The sequence below is a fragment of the Cetorhinus maximus genome, chromosome 13 (genome assembly GCF_964194155.1).
Source record: "Cetorhinus maximus chromosome 13, sCetMax3.hap1.1, whole genome shotgun sequence".
Taxonomy (NCBI): Eukaryota; Metazoa; Chordata; class Chondrichthyes; order Lamniformes; family Cetorhinidae; genus Cetorhinus; species Cetorhinus maximus.
This window is the reverse complement of record NC_135891.1, coordinates 37,019,282-37,038,754: the sequence shown is the minus strand read 5'-3', so window position 1 is coordinate 37,038,754 and position 19,473 is coordinate 37,019,282. Positions and strand designations below refer to the sequence as shown.

Sequence of the window (19,473 nt, the reverse complement as noted above, 5' to 3'; positions counted from 1 at the left end):
CCCCCGGGACTCCTTCCTCCCCCTGGACTCCTTCCCCATTCCGAACTCCTTCCTCCCCTCGAAGTCCTTCCCCTCTCCAAAATACTTCCTCCCCCCGAAGTTCTGGTGTCCTCTAAACTTCTTCCCCCACCCCACCCCGACTTCTTCCCTTACACCTTCCTGCCCCCTTTCACCTACCAAGACTATGATTTTCTGGAGCATACCCCAGACATCAACAGAGAACTCTCACCTTCTTTAGCTGCTTCGCGGTGGGGCAATGTCCATGAGAATCCACCCAGCATGCGATGCACATGTTCCTCCAGGGTCCGGTATCTGTAGGGCTCCAGCGTCTTCTGCTGCTCGGATGTCCGCGATCTGAGCAAGGCCCTAATGGTAAGTCCCGACTTCTGCACGTCATACTTGTCAAGACCAGCATGTTTTCCCACCGGCGTAACAGTCAATCTGGCGTGGGAGAAACGATTCTGGTCGGGCCTTACTTTGCACCCATTAGTGGGATGCAAAACAGGTTCACGCGGCCTCCAGCAGGATTGGCATTCTGCCATGGCAGACACCATTGGATTATCCCATTGGGCTTTCATGCCGGCGTGAAACTGATTTTGGGCCTTCCTGCCATATTGTCCCGCCTCCATCCGCCATGACATTTGACGCTGATGGGGGCGGAAAATTCTGCCATAGTTTCAGAAAACAGTTCCTGTGCTGAAGATAGAAAGAATAATGTTTGGGGGTACCACAGAAACAAATATTGCCAGAGCCAAAAATAGAAATTTGGAAATAAACAGCAGGCTTTTCAGCATCTGCTAAAAGAAAACAGAGGTCATCAATTCAGCTGGATACCCATCATCAGAATACCACAATTGTTAACAATATAATTATCCTTTAGAAGCAACCCTGCAGTCAAGTTCTCCTGAACTGTGCTGCATTAGGCATGAACTGGAACGGAAAGATGAATCACTGATGCAATCCAGAAGATTAGCATAAACTTGATGATATCCCTGGAATCACATCACCTGTACATTCATAAACCTGATGTCACAGTAAAATGGGCTTATGCACTTGCGACAGATGTTCGGATGTGTATATGTCATCAACAATCCTTCAAATGAGACATTAAACCAAATGAGACCCTCTCTACCCTCTCAGGTGGACATAAAGATCCAATAGCGCTATTTTGAAGAGCAGGTAAGGGAGTTCTCTCTGATGAACTGTCCAATATTAATCCCACAATCAACACGACAATACAGAGTATCTGATCTTTGTCAAATTATTAATTGAGCAAGCTTGCAGTGTGCAAATTGGCTACCACATTTTACATATGACAACAGTGAGTGCATTTCAAAAGTAATTGGCTGTAAAGTGCTTTGGGATGTCCTAGTGTCATGAAAGGCGCTATATAAATGCAAGTTATTTTTAAATAGTGAAGGTAAAAAGAAAATATTTTGGTCCTCAGTTGCCTATCACATAATTCAAAAACTGATCTGTAGACAGTGGGTGGTGGGTATCAGGCTGACAATCAAAGCCCAATCCTCCAGACCAAGCCTAGAGAAACTGTGAGGGCATTTATTGAATCCCAAGTTTTCCAACCCCTTTGTAATTTGATTCAGTGCCTTGTCTGACTGTCTTCGTTACTGTTTGGACAGCTTTCGTTTTAACTTTTGGCCTAGACATTTTGCTGCTCCTCTACCACCTAGGGACTGTGTATTTTAACCAAATATTACTCGAAGATTCATAACTAACAGCTGAATCATACTGCTTGCAACCTTTGACTCATATTCGACCCCGAGATGAGTTTCTACCTACATCTCCTGGTCATAACTAAGAGCGCCCATTTTTTTTTTTTTTTTTTTGTAAAAATATACTTTATTCATAAAAATCTTCAATCACATTCAAAACCATTTCAAAAACAACATTACAAGGGTACAATCCAGGTTAAACTTTACAAAATGTATCACCAGGTGCATCAGTACAAACAATATTACAGTCATTTACAGCCTTTCATTTTGATCTGTACAGCCCGAGGGGCCATTCCCAGTTCTGTAACATCATCCAACTCCATCCCTGCCTCAGCTCATCTGCAACAACAGCAACAACTTATATTTCTTTAGCACCTTTAACATAAGGAAAAGCCAAAGGCGCTACACAGGAGCACTATAAAACCAAGTATGACACCAAGTCAGTAAGGAGTAATTAGAGCAGACAAGAGCTCAATTTTAATGAGTGCTTTAAAAGAGGAAAGTGAGATAAGGGTTGGAGAGCAATAGGGAAATATTCCAGGCTTTTGGATCCTTATAAGGGCGGGGCCGGGTATTTTCCACCAATGGTCTGAGGGCAGGGCTGGGTATTTTCCACCAATAGGGTGAGGGGGCGGGGCCTGGTATTTTCCACCAATGGGGTGGGGGCGGGGCGGGGCGGGGTACTCCCCCTCCTCGGATGGTGTGAGGGGCGGAGCCTTGTATTTTCCACCAATGGGGTGAAGGGGCGGGGTCTGTCGCTGCTGGTCTGAAGATGTCTGTGGATGGTTTTGTCTTGCTGCTGAATGGCCTTCACCGGGCCTGGATTCGCCGGTGTCTAGCGCCGCTGCTCGTTCTCATCACCCTGGGCGGCTCGCTGTTCAAAGCCAGCCACCCTCTGGCCGAGTCCTATTTCTCCAACCCGCGCAATGCCCTGAATGTGTGAGTATTGAAGGGCTCGGGGCCTGGGCGGAGAGTGATGCCTCCCGCCCAATGAAGCTCCAAGAGTGGCGGTTGCAGTTTTTCCTCTCGCCCGGGCCATCAGCTGCTTGACCCAAGTTATGTGGTAAAAGCAGTATAAATAGAGAAAGGACTTAAACTGACACCAGCGCGAAGTAAAGGGGAGTTCGTACTGCAAAAGCTTTTGCATGATTCACAATGCTTGTTGATGTAGAAATCACTTATTTACACACAGGCACCGCGTGCCTTGCTCTGAGTTATTGTGGAGGAAAGTGTTATGAGTGCACAAGTTGCTCTTGAAACTTATCCTCACTGTATCTTCTTGGCAGACAATGTTTAAATATAGATTTCATATAAACTGGAGGGAAAACAGCATTATCTATGGGACACTACTTTTTCAATCCTTATGTTACATACAAGGATGAGAGAACTGAGATTAAAGCAAATCACTGCGGATGCTGGAAGCCTGAAACAAAAACAAAAATAGCTGGAAAAACTCAGCAAGTCCGACAGCATCTGCGGAGAGGAATACAGTTAACGTTTCGAGTCCGTATGACTCTTCATCAGAACTAAGGAAGTATAGAAATGAGGTGAAATATAAGCTTGTTGAGGGGCGCGATGTGGCTATGGGTACCCGCATGGGCCCCAGTTATGCCTGTCTCATTATGGGGTATGTGGAACATTCCTTGTTCCAGTCCTACTCAGGCCCCCTCCTACAACTCTTCCTCCGGTACATCGATGACTGTTTCGGTGCTGCTTCATGCTCTTGTCTGGACCTCGAAAAATCTATTAATTTTGTCCCCAATTTCCACCCCTCTATCATTTTCACATGGTCCATCACTGACACTTCCCTTCCTTGACCTCTCTGTCTCAATTTCTGGTGATAGACTGTCCACAAATATTCATTACAAGTCTACCGACTCCCACAGCTACCTCGACTACAGCTGCTCACCCCGCTTTCTGTAAGGACTCCATCCCATTCTCTCAGTTCCGTCACATCTGTTCTGATGATGCCACTTTCAAAAACAGTTCCTCTGACATGTCTTCCTTAACCGAGGTTTTCCACCCATGGTGGTTGACAGGGCCCTCAACCGTGTCCGGCCCATCTCCCGTGCATCCGCCCTCACACCTTCCTCTCCCTCCCAGAACCATGATAGGGTCCCCCTTGTCCTCACTTACCACCGCACCAGCCTCCGCATTCAAAGGATCATCCTCCGCCTTTTCCGCCAACTCCAGCACGATGCCACCACCAAACACATCTTTCCTTCACACCCCCCCCCCCGCCCCCCACCTCACCCCCCGGGCGGCATTCCGCAGGGATCGTTCCCTCCGGGACACCCTGGTCTACTCCTCCATCACCCCCCTACACCTCAACCCCCTCCCACGGCACCTTCCCATGCAATCGCAGAAGGTGCAACACCTGCCCCTTTACTCCACCCCCCCCCCCAACCACCACCACCACCTCACCGTGTAAGGGCCTAAACACTTCTTTAAAGTGAAGCAGCATTTCACTTCCACTTCCCTCAATTTAATTTACTGCATTCGCTGCTCCCAATGCGGTCTCCTCTACATTGAAGAGACCAAACCAAACGCAGACTGGGTGACCGCTTTGCGGAACACCTTCGGTCTGTCCGCAAGCATGACCCAGACCTCCCTGTCACTTGCCGTTTCAACACACCACCCTGCCCTCATGTCCACGTGTCCGCCCTTGGCCTGCTGCAATGTTCCAGTGAAGCTCAATGCAAACTGGAGGAACAGCACCTCATCTTCCGACTAGACACTTTACAGCCTTCTGGACTTAACATTGAGTTCAAAAACTTCAGATCATGAACTCTCTCCTCCATCCCCACCCCTTTTCCAATTCCCCCTTTTTCCAATAACTTATAATTTCTTTAATATATTTTTCTTTTCCCACCTATTTCCATTAATTTTAAAATTATTTCCATCCATTGTTTTATCTTCAACTTTTAGCCTTTTCGATCCCTTCCCCCCACCCCACCCCGATTCCCTCTAGGGCTATCTGTCACTTGCTCTTCCTGCTTTCTACCTTTAATGTCATCATTAACACATTCCTTAGCTAATATCACCACCGTCAACACCCCTTTGTCCATTTGTCTATGACATCTTTGGCAATCTTTGTTTTGCCTCCACCTATGACTGGCCCTCTATCCAGCTCTACCTGTCCTACCCCCCCCCCCTCAACCAGCTTATATTTCACCTCATTTCTATATTTCCTTAGTTCTGATGAAGAGTCATATAGACTCGAAATGTTAACTGTATCCCTCTCTGCAATGCTGTCGGACCTGCTGAGTTTTTACAACTATTTTTGAATAGAAAGAACTGCCCTTCCCCCAATTCCCTTCCCTTATTGTCTATAATTCCTGTGTTTCTTTGGAAAAGTAGGAGTGTGATCAATTTTGAATAATCAGCAGCAAGCTTTTGTGGGTTTAAAGAAAGATGATTATTTATTCTTGGATTCACCCCGAAAGTCTAATGCTACATGAATCACTCAGCACGCACATGCTTGAGAAAGGTTATAGGTAAAGAGATGGTGGACTTTTACAAGTTGGAAACAAAGAATGGTTTATAGTTCACATGTTTGGCATGTAGGAAAAGCAGTCGTTGCAGGCCTGTTGAAGAACGTGTCTTTGCTCATGCAGGGTAGTCTGCGGCTTCAATAGCTGGATTTGTAAATCATGGTTAATGCAAGACATCCCATGAAGCGATGGATATTCAGTATATTACAAAGTGAGTTACTTGTAGTTTTCTTACCAGGAAATCTAGCTTCTGCACTGGTGGACTTTGAAAAGGAATGGCTGGGAGACTTAAGATGTAGCCATCTCCAGGTTTTAAAAGGTGTCGATGTTACTGCCTTTATCTGCAGCTGCTTTTTCTTGCTGTGTTCTCTGCAGACTGACCAGTTTCTCTTTGGATAATAGATCTGTTATCTGAAGACAGTGTAGATCAGGCTATCAAATAGTTATATTGTCCACCCAGAATGATTTAAAGCCAGAAGTCATTGCTGTACAATGGAGAATGGATGGGTGAATACATGTGATGCATTGGCATCCTGAAAGCGCCCTTTATTGAGTTTCAAGCTCGGAGCCAGGGAGTCTTGGGGGATTATAGATTTGAGTTTCAGGTGAGCCCATGAACAAAAGCAGGTGTAAATTCCACCAATGGGATACCAAGATGAAACCCATTCAAAGGAGGACCCCGCCCATGGTCATTCAATGAATAACTTTCTGGAGGAAATAACTTTCTGCTGGATTTTATTTTTCTTAATGGGATGTGAGCATCGCTGGCAAGGACACCACTTGTTGCCCATTCCTAATTGCTATTGAGAAGGTGGTGGTAAGCTGCCTTCTTGAACTGCTGCAGTTCATTTGGTGTAGATACTGTTAGGAAGTGAGCTCCAGGTTTTTGACACAGCCACAGTGAAGGTATTGCAATGTAGTCCAAGTCATAGTGGTCTGTGGCTTGGAGGTGAGTTTGCAGGTGATGATGGTTCCATGCATCTGCTGTCCTCCTCCTAGGCGAGAGAGGTTGTGGGTTTGGGAGATGCTGTTGAAGGAGGCATGGCGAGTTATAGCAGTGCATCTTGTACATGGCCACACTGCTGCCACTGTGCATTGGTGGTGGGAATTAATGTTTAAGATGATGGATGGAGTGCCGATCAAGCGGGCTGCTTTGTCCTGGATGGTGTCGAGGTTCTTGTGTTGTTGGAGCTGCACTCATTCAGCAAGTGGAGAGTATTCCATCATGCTCCTGACTTGTGCCTTGTAGATGATGGCCGGGCTTTCGGGAGTCAGGCAGTGCAGAATTTCCAACCTCTGACCCGCTCTTGTAGCCATAGCATTTGTATGGCTGGTCCAGTTCAGTTTCTGATCAATGATAACCCCCCAGCATGTTGATGATGGGGGATTCAGCAATGATACCTTTGAATATCAAAGGGAAATAAATTCTCTCTTGTTGGAGATGGTCATTGTGTGGCATTTGTGTGGTGCAAATGTTACTTGCCGCTTATCATCCTGAATGTTGCCCAGATCTTGCTGCATATGGACATGGGCTGCTTCAGTATGTGAGGAGTTGTGAATGTTGCTGAACATTGTGCAATCATTATTGAACACCTGCACTTCTGATCTTATGATGGAGGGAAGGTCAGAAATGAAGCAGTTGAAGATGGTTGGGCCAAGGGCACTACCCTGAGGAGCACCAGTGATGTCCTGGAACTGCGACGATTGACCCCTAACAACTACAACCATCTGCCTCTGTGCTAGCTATGACTCCCAACTAGTGAAGAGTTTTCCCCCTGATTCCCATTGACTTCAATTTTACTAGGGCTTCTTGATGCTACACTCAGTCAAATGCTGCCTTGATGTCAAGGGCATTCACTTTCACCTCACTCCTGAAGTTCAGCTGTTTTTTTCCATGTTTGTACCAAGGCTGTATTGAGGTCAGGAGCTGAGTGGCCCAAGGAGAATCCAAACTGAGTGTCAGTGAGCAGGCTATTGCTGTGCAAGTGCTGCTTGATGATCGAGGGGAGACTGATGGGGCTGGATTGGATTTGTCCTTTTTGTGAACAAGGCATACTTGTGAAATTTTCTACATTGATGGGTAGATGCCAGTGTTGTAGTGGTATTGGAACAACTTGGCTAGGGTGTGGCTAGTTCTGGAGTCTTCAGTACTATAGCTGAGATGTTGTCAGGGCCCATAGACTTTGCAGTATCAAGTGCCGTCAAGTATTTCTTGATATCACGTGAAGTGAATCAAATTGGCTGAAGAATGGCATCTGTGATGTTGGGACCTTACGAGGAGGCTGAGATGGATCATTCACTTGGTACTTCTGGCTGAAGATGGTTGCAAACACTTCATCCTTGTCATTTGCACAGATGTTCTGGGCTCCCATATCATTGAGGATGGGGATGTTTCTGAAGCCTCCTCTGGTTAGTTGTTTACTTGGCTGCCACCATTCGTGACTGGATGCATCAGAACTGCAGAGTGTATCTGATCCATTGGTTCGGGGATCTCTGTTTATCACCTGCTGCTGCTGCCGTTTATCATGTATGTAGTCCTGTGTTGTACCTTCACCAGGTTGACACCTCATTTTTAGGTCTGCCTGGTGCTGCTCCTGGCATGCTCTCCTGCACTCCTCATTCAACCAGTGTCGATCCCTGGGTTGATGGTAATGGCCGAGTGAGAAATATGCCAGGTCATGAGGTTACAGATTGTGGTTGAAGAATTTCTGTTGCTACTGATGGCCTAAAGTGCCTCATGGGTTCCAAGCTGCTGTCTATGATCTGAATCATTTAAAACAGTGGTAGTGCTAAACAACACGATGGATAGTATCCTCAGTATGGGGTCAGTACTTTCTCCTCCAGAGCAACTTTCTGTTGGTCACTCCTACCTATACTGTCATTTCCAAATGCATCTGCATGAAATCTGTACTTATTGCCACTGATTCCATCCCCCTTCCCAACCACTTCTCAGGCCGAATGGGACTTGTCACGACTTCAGAGTGCTGTGTGACTGAGCTGAATCTCTCATCCCATATCCTCATCATCACAAAGATCACCTTCTAACTACATAACATTCCCCATTTCTGATCCTATCTGCTGCTAACACCCATATCCATGTTTTGTCATCTTCAGACTTCATTAACTCAATGCTGCCATGGTTGGTGTCCCATCCCCATCCTCACGAAAATCAGCTTATTCAAAATTCTGCAAATATTATCTTTACCAAGTCCTAGTCAACCATGACTCGCCCCGTCACTCATGGTCTTGTTAACCTGCATTGGCTTCTGTTTCCCAACACCTTAAATTCAAAATGCTCATCCTTATGTTTAGATTTCTCCAGTCCTTGCCTGTCTATAATCTTCTGCCTTACAGCTCCATGCACCCCCTCCCCCACCAATAAACACCCTGCCCCTATTGCTGCTGTCTTGTGCCCTTTACTTTCCACTCCCCCCCCCCCCCCCCCCCCCCCCCTACCCTGCAACAGAAAGTCTTTGCTACTTATCAGGCTCTTGAAGCTTTGTTCACTTCCTAGGGACCATCTAAAGTGCCACAGCTCTCAGGAATTCACTTTGATTCTCTTGGGTGTTTCTGCTAACCTTCTGAGGTATGGGCTGTCTTCCACTAGCTCCAACTAAGTTAAGTTAAGCACCTCACAATTGTGGACACTCCAGTTCAAGCATGGACTTTATTTCACTGACTCCGCTCCAGAAATACACTTGATTTTAATAGCCCTTTTGCTTCTGGTCTACAGCCGTTTTTCAGCTTTTGGCAGACACTGTCTCTGCCTCCAGTATTCAAGCCAAATAAGTCTCCCTCTCTCCTCTCTCTGGCGGCCCCCTCCCCCTCTGGCTCTCTCCCCCCCACCCCCCCTCCCCCCAATTCCTTTGGCTGCCCCCTCCTCTCCCCTCCTGACCTTATTAAATAAATATAGGTTGCCCCTTGAACTGCCATTACTTTAGGTGGTCTGGCAATTTCTAAAGTCCAGAATTTTAATCACCCTACCCACATAATTTTAATCTCCTCAGATCTAAACGTTAACCTCTAAAGTTTTAATATAAACCACAAAACTAGATGACTATGACACACTTCAAAAGGTTTGTAATAGAATTTTACATCGTATATATTTATTTGTTAATCTTTCTGATCTCTTCTTCCAAACTTCTCTTTAATCTTTTAGGGAGAACTGATAATACAGTAAATTATTTTAAAAATCTACAGGGGAAAATTTGAGTTATTCCATAGAGACCCTAAGATAATTTGATTTGTAAGAAATACTCTGATTAGAAACTGAAAAGCTTCAGTAACATTTTCAATTATAATTGATGGAACTATATGATTAAGTGGTGTACAATGAGGATCTTAAGCAATTAGTTATTTATTGCTGCACTAACCTCTAAATTGAAAATGAGATCACTCAGGAACTATCTTGGCATTAAAGTTATTTTTTGTTTTTGTAGGTATTTTGTCAAATTTTCATGGGGCTGGACCTTGGGCCTGCTGCTTCCCTTTGTTTTCACCTCAAATTACTTTCTTCAAAAGGATGTCCTGTTTGCAGTACGTCGCATCATCTCATGTGCGGTGGGAACTGCCATTTGGTTTCTTAGTACAAGGTTCTTTCACATTATTGAAAATTTCACGGGTGAGTGCTATGAATCTCAAAATATGACTGTTCTCCAGGAATTTGAAAACCTATACACTTGCAGGAATCATGGCCATTTGTGGCTTGGCTTTGACATCTCCGGACACGCCTTCTTATTGTCATACTGTGCACTGATAATAACAGAAGAAGTAGCAGTCATGAATGAACTTCACAAGATGGAGCAAAAACCAGGAAAGGCCACCGCTACAATCATTAAATCGCTGTTTATTGCTTTAAATGCCTTGCTTCTGTTGTGGGTCTGGATGTTTTTTTGTACTGCAGTGTATTTTCATGATATGCCTCATAAAATAATCGGGGTTGCTTTTGGAATTTCTGCCTGGTATGGAACATACAGGTTTTGGTATAAGAAACGTATTTCTCCTGGACTACCGCCTGAAATTGGGAAGAAAAAGGAGTAGTAATCGGAGATATTCAAGTACGAAGAGTAGAATTTCTATTAATATTGACTATACCCATCATGCCTACAGGCTCCAAATATAATGGCTATGGCTTCTACTTTGGCAATACAAAATGTCTGCAAATGATTAGTATTCTCCATTCATGAACCTGGATCATTTAGTGAGATCTGATGGCAGAGGCAAGGACCGATATTGAATACCAGTGATGAAGTCTGATTAATATAATCATTTTCCACATGAGAATACTAATAATAACCTGAATGTGGTTTAAAATGTGTTTGTGTTAGTATTGTGGACTTGCTTTCCAGTGGTTCCTTGCTTTGCCATTTGTATGTGCCTTGCTGGGGTGTATTTTAAATTTGAGTTGCATGGGTTACAGAAGATTAGCTTTCAATTTCTGTGTCAGGCTAAATTGGTTTGAATTTTTATTGCTGGAAGCAGCAGTATTTTAAAGGAAGAAAAAATATATTTGCAGCTTACATTATATCTGCGTATTTAGCCATGCAGCAGTCCAAGTGTAATTATGGAATAATAATAACTGACATTCAACTCTTATAGAAGATGTTGGCAATTATTGTGCTTCTCTTGATTAGATTGTGTTACGCTTTTGCCCACGCAGTTTAATATATCAGCAATATTTTAAACTTATGTCACTGCAATTTTGTTATTCAGAATGAAATAGTTAAGGTATTAATCAGGGTGGTTGCTATTTTATACATTTGTCTTCATTTATATATTTCTCAAATCTCCATATTTTTTAGTTCATCATTATCTTTTGCATGTACACTATGCTAAAGGTTATGCATCCTTTATTTCAACTTTTCCCTCTGTTCTATGATGGTTTAAAGAAAAACAATTTTGTGCAAGTGGTAGCTATAATCTGTAATTCCATTGAGAAATTTGTATTTCTCAAATGCTTTTTGGACATTTAAAAAATTGTGTACACAAGAACAGGGAAGAAATATCCAGTGGTGGCAATTGGTAGAAAAAAAAAAGACAAATTAGTTTTAGTTGCAATTGCCCTGAACAAATAGTAGTAGTAATTGGAGATATTCAAGTACTAAGAGTAGAATTTCTATTGAAATAGACTATACCCATCATGTCTCAGTACATAGGCCTATTAAATTTAGCATTACGCTTTTGTTGAAAGTTATCATTTAGCTAGCAGCTAATTGTTAGCCTTAACTTTAAAACTTGAGTCAAGCAAATTGATCCAACATGCTAATAATTCAATTAAGCTTTTACCAGGCAGTTAAAATGTCATTGTATTTTTCATTGTATATTCCATATGTATTAAAAACAGTTTATTTATAAACCTACACTAAATTATGAAATAGTATAATCCAATTTGAATAATATTTGTTGTAGGATGCCTGCATCTGTTCCTGCAGCTATTATGTTTTCTCCCCAAGAGCGGACAAGAGTCACTACTTCTTTTCTCCAACTGGGATGTCGCTTAAACTGTTAACTTTATTGTGACTTGCCTAAAATACATGGTGCCAATATTGCTGCAAATATTTTACCTTCAAAGCATGGTTGTCACCCTCCAAATGCTTGTAGAGAACACTGCTGACAAGTTGTTTGTGTACCAATATTTATAGTGCCAGGAGGGTTTAAGAAGTTAGTGTTGAAATTTATAATGTTGTACTGTTAGAACGAAAATATGTGTGGGGTGCTGCAACTAAAGATTTCTTTGTGATATAGGGAGAAAATTACTCAGAGTGGTATATCCGTCTCATTCTGTGTATGGATTGTATTTTTAAGAGCTGCTTGTATGTTAGTGACAGCACTGTGGACTTGGAAAAGATCAAGAACTCTGGTGTTGTAATAATGTTATAATGTAATTCTATAGCATTTAAATCAGTGTTGACAAATCTGCTTCTGTTAACCTGTTTTTGTCAGTTCTATTCACATAGGAGCAATGTATATTAAAATAGTGCTTATTCGATTCACATTTCGTTCCATGCTTTGAATGCAATGAAAAATTTTTGAAAGTTAAACTGGTGCTGTTAATTAACTTGTGTAGAATTAAGAAAAGTAACTACTGCATAATGTCTTGAAATGTTTCATCTGTAAATAAAGAAACAGATAGTCTATTTAAGAAAATGAATTTAATGAATTGGATTGAGCAGAGTAGATGTGCATAATGGTTTGGGAATTTGCCATTGTATATTCAAAAGCTTACTAAATTTTAATGCAGATGATATTGACTTTGAAATTTAACATTATACTGTGTCCTGTTTTAAGGTTCTCCCAGAATCTAGACAGAGTCTTTGATCTACCTGGTTTGTAGTTTGAAATACTATACGAAGGAAAAGAGCATGTAATTGTAACACAATTTTAGCCTTGCATGTTCACAATTGAGCAGCTAAGTATTTTTCCATTAAAATATTTAATATTTTTAATGAGTTCTGATTTTTTAATTGCATCAAAAGATTGTTTTCCTTTTAAATTCCTCCAGCCGTAAAACCCTCCAAGAACTCTGGTTCTTCCTGCTCTGGCTACTACTTTCACCCAATTGTGGTGGCTGCGCCATCAGCCGCCTTATTCCTAAATTCTGGCATTCACACCCCAACCTAATCTGCTCTGCTCCTTTAAGACACTCCTTAAAACCTGTCTCATTGACCAAGCTTTTAGTCAGCCATCATTATATCTCCTTTGGTTTGGTGTCAGTTTCTGTTATCTAAAGCTCCTGTGAAGCATGTCTTGGGAGGTTTTATTATATTAAAGGTATTATTTTCAAGCTGACATTGTAAGAATGCTGAAGATTGTTTCCTTTAAAACAAACTGGATAAAGACTTTGAACCCAGTATCTAAAAGGGTATGCTTGTATAGGTTTTATAGCTATGAGAAATGGAAGACTTTAATAGAATTTATAGTCTAGCACCCTATCTCTGCGTATGATGGCCGAATGTTGATGTAAGCAATTACTTGTTTTTGTTAGTTTTATCTATTTTTGTTTCTTCACCATCACCTTGATTTAGATGTGCAAGTGCAGGGATGTAGGTGATCTTCCCTACCTCCACTTGTAATAGCTATAATTGAGTTGCCTGATATACTGGCCCATGGTGCATTGACCTCTGGCTTTATTCAGTGGCCCTTACTCTTCAATGGGTCAGTAAGGGAATCAAGAGTTATGGGGAAAAGGCAGGAAAGTGGAGTTGAGGATTATCAGATCAGCCATGATCTCATTGAATGGCGGAGCACACTCGATGGGTCGAATGGCCTACTTCTGCTCCTACGTCTTATGGCTGTGGGAATTGTAGAAGTTAGTACTCACCACAGATTCTCCTGGGCCATCTTGGCTTCTCCAGTTTTCCTATTGTAACTGTATTGGAACTAATATGTAATTTATTAATGCCTTATGTTCAGAGTCCAGTGTGTTCAGGTGATAATTTTCTAATCCAGTTGATACACAGGTCAATAATTTCAGCACATTTCATAGTTCCCAGCATGGGGATTAGAAAATTGGTGTCGGATGACACCATTTAATTTCAGATTACTAAACAGTTATGTGGAAACTAACAGTTGACTGTCTCCAATGCTAGTTAAAAAGACAAATGTTCGATATAGGTGTTGAGTAACAGCTATTACTATAAACAGCAAAGCAGTACAGTGTGACTCAAATGGTTAAGATAGTCTTAAACACTCAATGTACAATTTTGTACTTGAGTATTTTTTAAATTTATACTTTAGATTCAGATATTCCTGAATGTAGGACAGACATACATCAAAATCTACATCTTCATGGATAAGGACCTTGGGGAGGAAGTAGTTAGAAATGGGGCTGATAGAAGGAGGCCATTCAATTTATTGTCTCTGTCCACGATCTGATAGATCTTCACCCCAACCATACCTTATTTCAAAGCATTCTTGTTTGCTTAAGATGTCAAGTGGGAGAGTGCATTTGGTGTGAGACCATGCCAAGACCTTCATCTGAGTGAATGCCTGCTATCCTGGCAGTAGCCACAACACATTTATCTTCTACTAGTCAGCTGTACTTGCTTCATGCCTTCGGGCCTCCTAGAGGAACCAGAGGCTGGGGGGACAAGGGCTTCCCCATCTACACCCATGGCTGATGGCCGCATTCTACGATCCCTCCACGTGGCAATCAGCCTTTCCAAACAGCGGTTCTGCTGCAATGACCGCTTGGGCAGAGCATTGCAGTACAGTTCAGAGGGGGTGTTAAAGTTTGTGGTGGTCTGCTGAGACCTCCACAAGCTCATCATTCACCATTGAGTGCACTGCCATTACCCCGAGAGACCTGGATGCCAATGGTAGGGGGAGGAGGCAAGAAGAGTGGATTGAGGCTCAGCTTCCACTGGGACAACTTCCCCAGACCAACATGAGCCCATTGTCACATCCATCCGAACCATCAGTGTCCCCTTGGTAATCGTAACCATCCAATGATAAAAACCACCAACAAAAGTCTTTGTAGAACATCTTCATCGAACAACAACAATCCAGCGTTGAGGTCAATGCACCCATGGGCCAGTATATCAGGCAATTCAATGATAGCAATTATAAGTGGAGGTAGGGAAGATCACCTACATCCCTGTACTTGCACATCCAAACCAAGGTGATGGGTGTGAAGAAACAATCAATAAAACTAACAAAAACGAGTAATTGTTTACATAACATTTGGCCATCATATTGCAGAGATTGGATGTTAGTTAATTTCTATTACGTCTTCCTTTTCTTATAGCTATAAAACCTATACAAGCATACCCTTTTTAGATACTTGCCTCAAATTCTTTGCTTTATTTCAAACAAACCAGTTAATCTTCAGCATTACATAGGCAAAAATTAACTATTCACCCTTCGTGTCTGTTTTGTGATTTCCTTTACCTTGTTTCTGTACAGTGCTACCCAGTGTCTGCAACATGGTTGGTGGAAGGCTGCTGACTGTCACTGGGGGGGGAATTGCAGATGGCCTTGCAAGATGACCTTGAGCAGCTCTAGGCCTTGAGGGTCCAGCTTGGGACTGCACAACCTCGGCAGGGAGCAACAGTTTGAGCTGGCTGGCTGACAGGCAACAGCAAGGGTGCTCGTAGAGTTGCTGTGGTGGAATGGCAAATGCTATCATCCTGAGAGAAAATAGTAGGCTCATGTTCCATGGGGCCACTGGCTGTCCCTCGGGGATGGCACCTCTATTCCTGGTAATCTGTCACAAAAAAAGAAAATGTTGGAAAAACTCAGGTCTAGCAACATCTGTGGAGAGAGAAACAGAGTTAACGTTTTGAGTCTGTATGACCCTTTTTCAGAGCTGAAGAGAAGTGGAAATGTGATGAAACTTATACTGCTAAATGGAGGTGGGGCAGATGGAGCTGGCTAGAAGGCCAGCAATAGGTGGGGACAAAGGAAGGATTGACTAAAGATGTCATGACCTAAAGGACAAAGGAAGCTTTTGTCTGTGACATCTTTTGATTATCTGCTCCTATCACTGCTTGCTTGTCCCTACAACCACCCCACTATCAACTTCTCTCCCCCCGCCCCCCACCTTAAACCAGCTTATATTTCACCCCTCTCCTAACTATACTCAGTTCTGTTGAAGGGTCATGTGGACTCGAAACGTCGACTCTTCTTCTCCACCGATGCTGCCAGACCTGCTGAGTTTTTCCAGGTAATTCTGTTTTTGTTTTGGATTTCCAGCATCCACAGTAGTTTTTTGTGTTAATGGTAGTGGTTAGTGCTAAAAAAAAGGTGCTGGTAGTGGCATAAAGGTAATAAAGCAGAGTAATAATAGTGAAATAAGGGTGGCATTAGGTGAAAGAACATCATGGAACAAGTAACAGATGGCCCTGTAGGGGATGGGGTGGGGGGTGGTGGCAGTGGCGGGGGGAAAATAGATAGAAAATGGGATAGAAGGGGGGGATAAAAGGGATAAAACCATGGATAAATGAATAAAAAAATTTTTTAAAAGTGAATGGAGAAAAAAGGGATGTAATCTGTTGTTGGACTGCTGAGAGTCCCCAAAAAGCCCATTTGACCAATGAGAACCGTAGCAATGCTGGCAGCATTGTTAGTCTGCATGGCAGCAAGAATAGATCTCATGACTGCAGTGAAATGTTGAATGACTTCTGTCTGTGCTGCAGAGGAAACTGAGATAGCAGATAATGCCACCCTTACTCCACATCATGGTCAGGTCTGCTAGTGCAGTCAAGGAGTTGACCACCACTTCAATGGTAGAAAGGATGGGCTCCAGGCTCTGTATGATGTCATATTGGAACCAAACTCCTGAGGATTCCTTGACATTGACTGAGGCTCTATGACAGGCCTGCCAATGCACCGTGCATCTTGCTGTGCACCATGATCAATGTTCCCCTATACGCTCCTCATCTGAGTCCCTTTGTACAGTGACTTTACCCTCTGGATGTTGGCACGAGTCACCCATTCGCCTTGGCTTGACTTAACCCACTAATGCCTGGAGTCTCACCATATGCATGTCTTGACTCCATAGTGACCTCCAAGGTATGTCCAGTGCTAGTTTGTGAGCTGGTGGCTGCAAATGACAGCGCTTCCTCATTGGTGTGGGTTTACTCTGTCTTTTCTCTTGGCTGTGTTGGGGCTAGCAGATCTTTGGTATCTGAAAGCATAAAAGCAGAAATGGTGGGTTGGGGTAATGAAGGAGAATAGGGAGGAAAACAGGAGATCCATGGTCACACCATTTGCAGCTTTCCATTTATGACTTACCTCAGGATGAGAGTGAGTAGACAGTTGAGAAGCGGCATTTGGCAGCAACTTGCCATCATTCTTGATCTCAGCAACGCCAGATGCCACCGGCTCTATTGATGCCAACCCAATAATTCTGAGCACCATCTCTGTAGGGGTGAATGGATGAAGTTATGGTGGTTCCTTTATAGTTCTGTGCTTGATCATGTCATTGCATCTTCTAAATGCTAAAGAGGGCACTGTCAGATTGTGTGGCACTGCATCTGGGTAATCTGTCTGTTATAGCTTAATAGCTGGAGGTGTGTGAAGGCAGCAAAAGGTGTATGTGAGGCTGGCAATGTTGGAAGTTGTGTGTCGGTGAGATGGAGCATGTGAATGTTAGTTATGAGTCCTAAATGCCAGGGACTGCTGTTGAGTGAGTGATTGGGGTGTGGTGCATTGGGTTGTGTGACAGGCTGATAGCTTGGTAGGTATGAGATGTGATGTGAAGATGCACTCGCTGACCTTGACCATGCTTAAGGACATTTAAGCTACTTTCTGCACTGCTGTCTGGTCCCCCAAGCCAGCTTTTGGTTAGTTGTTCCCTATCCCCCCACTGAGGTCTTCTGGTTCCTGGCCCTCTTGCTGAAGCACAGCCTCTCTGCTCCTATATGCCTATGCCACTGGTGCCTCCAGAGCAGCATTGGTGAATCCTGGAACCCTCTCCCTGGGCTGATGCTCCATTTTCCTTCCACTTGAATGTTTCTGTTTCAGATGTTCTTAGAGTTCAGTGTTCTACTGCAGCTTGCCTTTAAGTGGAATAAACTACTTTTAAGAGCTGGAGGCTAGCTTTAGGTGCCCCCTCATTATCTATAATTGAGGCATGCAGCGAGCCAGCAGCACTGGGCTACGTGCCTCAATTATGTGTAATGAAGAGCAGCACGAAGTTTTTATTTTAATGGGATGTGGGTTTAACTGGCAGGGCCAGCATTTGTTGCCCATCTCCAATTGCTCTTCAGGCAGTGACGGTGAGCCACTGGCTTGAACAGCTTCAGTCCATTTGGTGTGGGTACTCCCATTGTGCTGTCAGGAAGAGTGTTTCAGGATTTTAATTCAGCGACAGTGAAGGAACGACTATATAGCTCCAAGTCGGGGTGGTGTGGCTTGGAGGGGTTCTTGCAGGTGGTGGTGTTTCCATGAGCCTGCTGCCCTTGTCTTTTCCAGGTGATAGAGGTCATGGCTTTGGAAGATGCTGTTGATGGAGTGTTGGTGAGTTGCTACAATCCATCTTGTATATGTGCACACTGCTGCCACTGTCTGGTGATGGATGGAGTGAATTTTAAGGTAACGGATGAGATGTTGATCAAGTGGTAATTTGCTGTACAATCAATGCACTGCAAAGCAATCTTCTGACATTAAATCAACCCATAGTTTGACGGTGTCATTTGACATCATTACTTTTTGCAGTTCCCTGGTCTTCTGCTCTCCAACCTTCCCCCTTATGAGTTCAATGGCACATGGCGTAGCAACTCCTTATGTGATTTTTTTTTTGCTTTAACAATTTTCTGTGCCTATAAGTAGGATAAGATTACAAGATTTCTGTCAGTGTATTTCATTTCTCCTTAAGTGCCAACTAGTTCCTTAGCCTTTAGTTCAAAAAATAAAAGTTACTTGTCCATGCATATTTCATGCTTAGTAATTAATTGCCTCTGTAACTTGGATGCTTTCAAAAATTCATTGGACAGTATTTGTGGACAAATAAAACAATGCAGTAGAGGCATTTTTCCATTTCCAGTAAAAATAAAATCAAAATTCAGAAAGCCAAGGAGCTACAAAAAAAGGATTAAAATCCACAACTACCACTGAAACAAAGCTTGTCATCTCATCCTACTTACTGCTGCAGTAAATTGCTAAAGCAAAAAAAAACTTGTATGATTGCTGAGGAGTTGATAATGCAGTGTGTTGTGCCATTGAAATCATAAGGGAGATGCTTAGGGAGATGAGACCAAGGAACTGGAAAAAACACCAATGTCAAATGACGTACTTCTGAATATTCCTTAAATTTACAAGGTTAATGGTAGCTTTATGGTTTTTTACTCACGTCCACCACCTCAGTGTTTCTCAGCCCTTATGATTGAATTTGATAAAGGAAGTCCTGTATCGTTGCTCTGCAGATTTTGTTTTGAAACTGATGGTCATGTTAACAATTTAACCACATCTGATATTTATTGTGTACATTTACAATGATTGCTTCCTGGTCATTGTAAGTTTTCTTTCTCCTGCTGAAATAGCTATTACACCTGACAGAAAATTATATCAAGATTTAAATTTACAATTATATGCTCATTTGCTGCCTAAGGTATGCTCCATCCCTTCAACTATTTGCTCAACAGGAAGTGAATCGGGAGCAACAAGCACAGTGCCCATTTTGTGCTCTCTTAGTTTGAATGCACCAAAATTTCAGGCCCACCTGTCATGATCATCTATCTTGATGGTTTGCATTAATGTGTTAGAGGTGACAATTTAATTCTGAAACTGAAAGTTAAATGTCGATAAAT

At 42.9% G+C, this 19,473-nt stretch overlaps 1 protein-coding gene across 1 annotated transcript; it reads left to right on the top strand.

Moving 5' to 3' along the window:
- The first annotated feature begins 2,479 nt into the window (after positions 1-2,479).
- fitm2 (fat storage inducing transmembrane protein 2) lies at positions 2,480-12,360 on the top strand. Its single transcript, XM_078555273.1, has 2 exons — positions 2,480-2,669; positions 9,664-12,360. The coding sequence occupies exons 1-2, from the start codon at positions 2,503-2,505 to the stop codon at positions 10,262-10,264; spliced, it is 768 nt and encodes a 255-aa protein (XP_078411399.1). The 5' UTR covers positions 2,480-2,502; the 3' UTR covers positions 10,265-12,360.
- Positions 12,361-19,473: the final 7,113 nt, after the last annotated feature.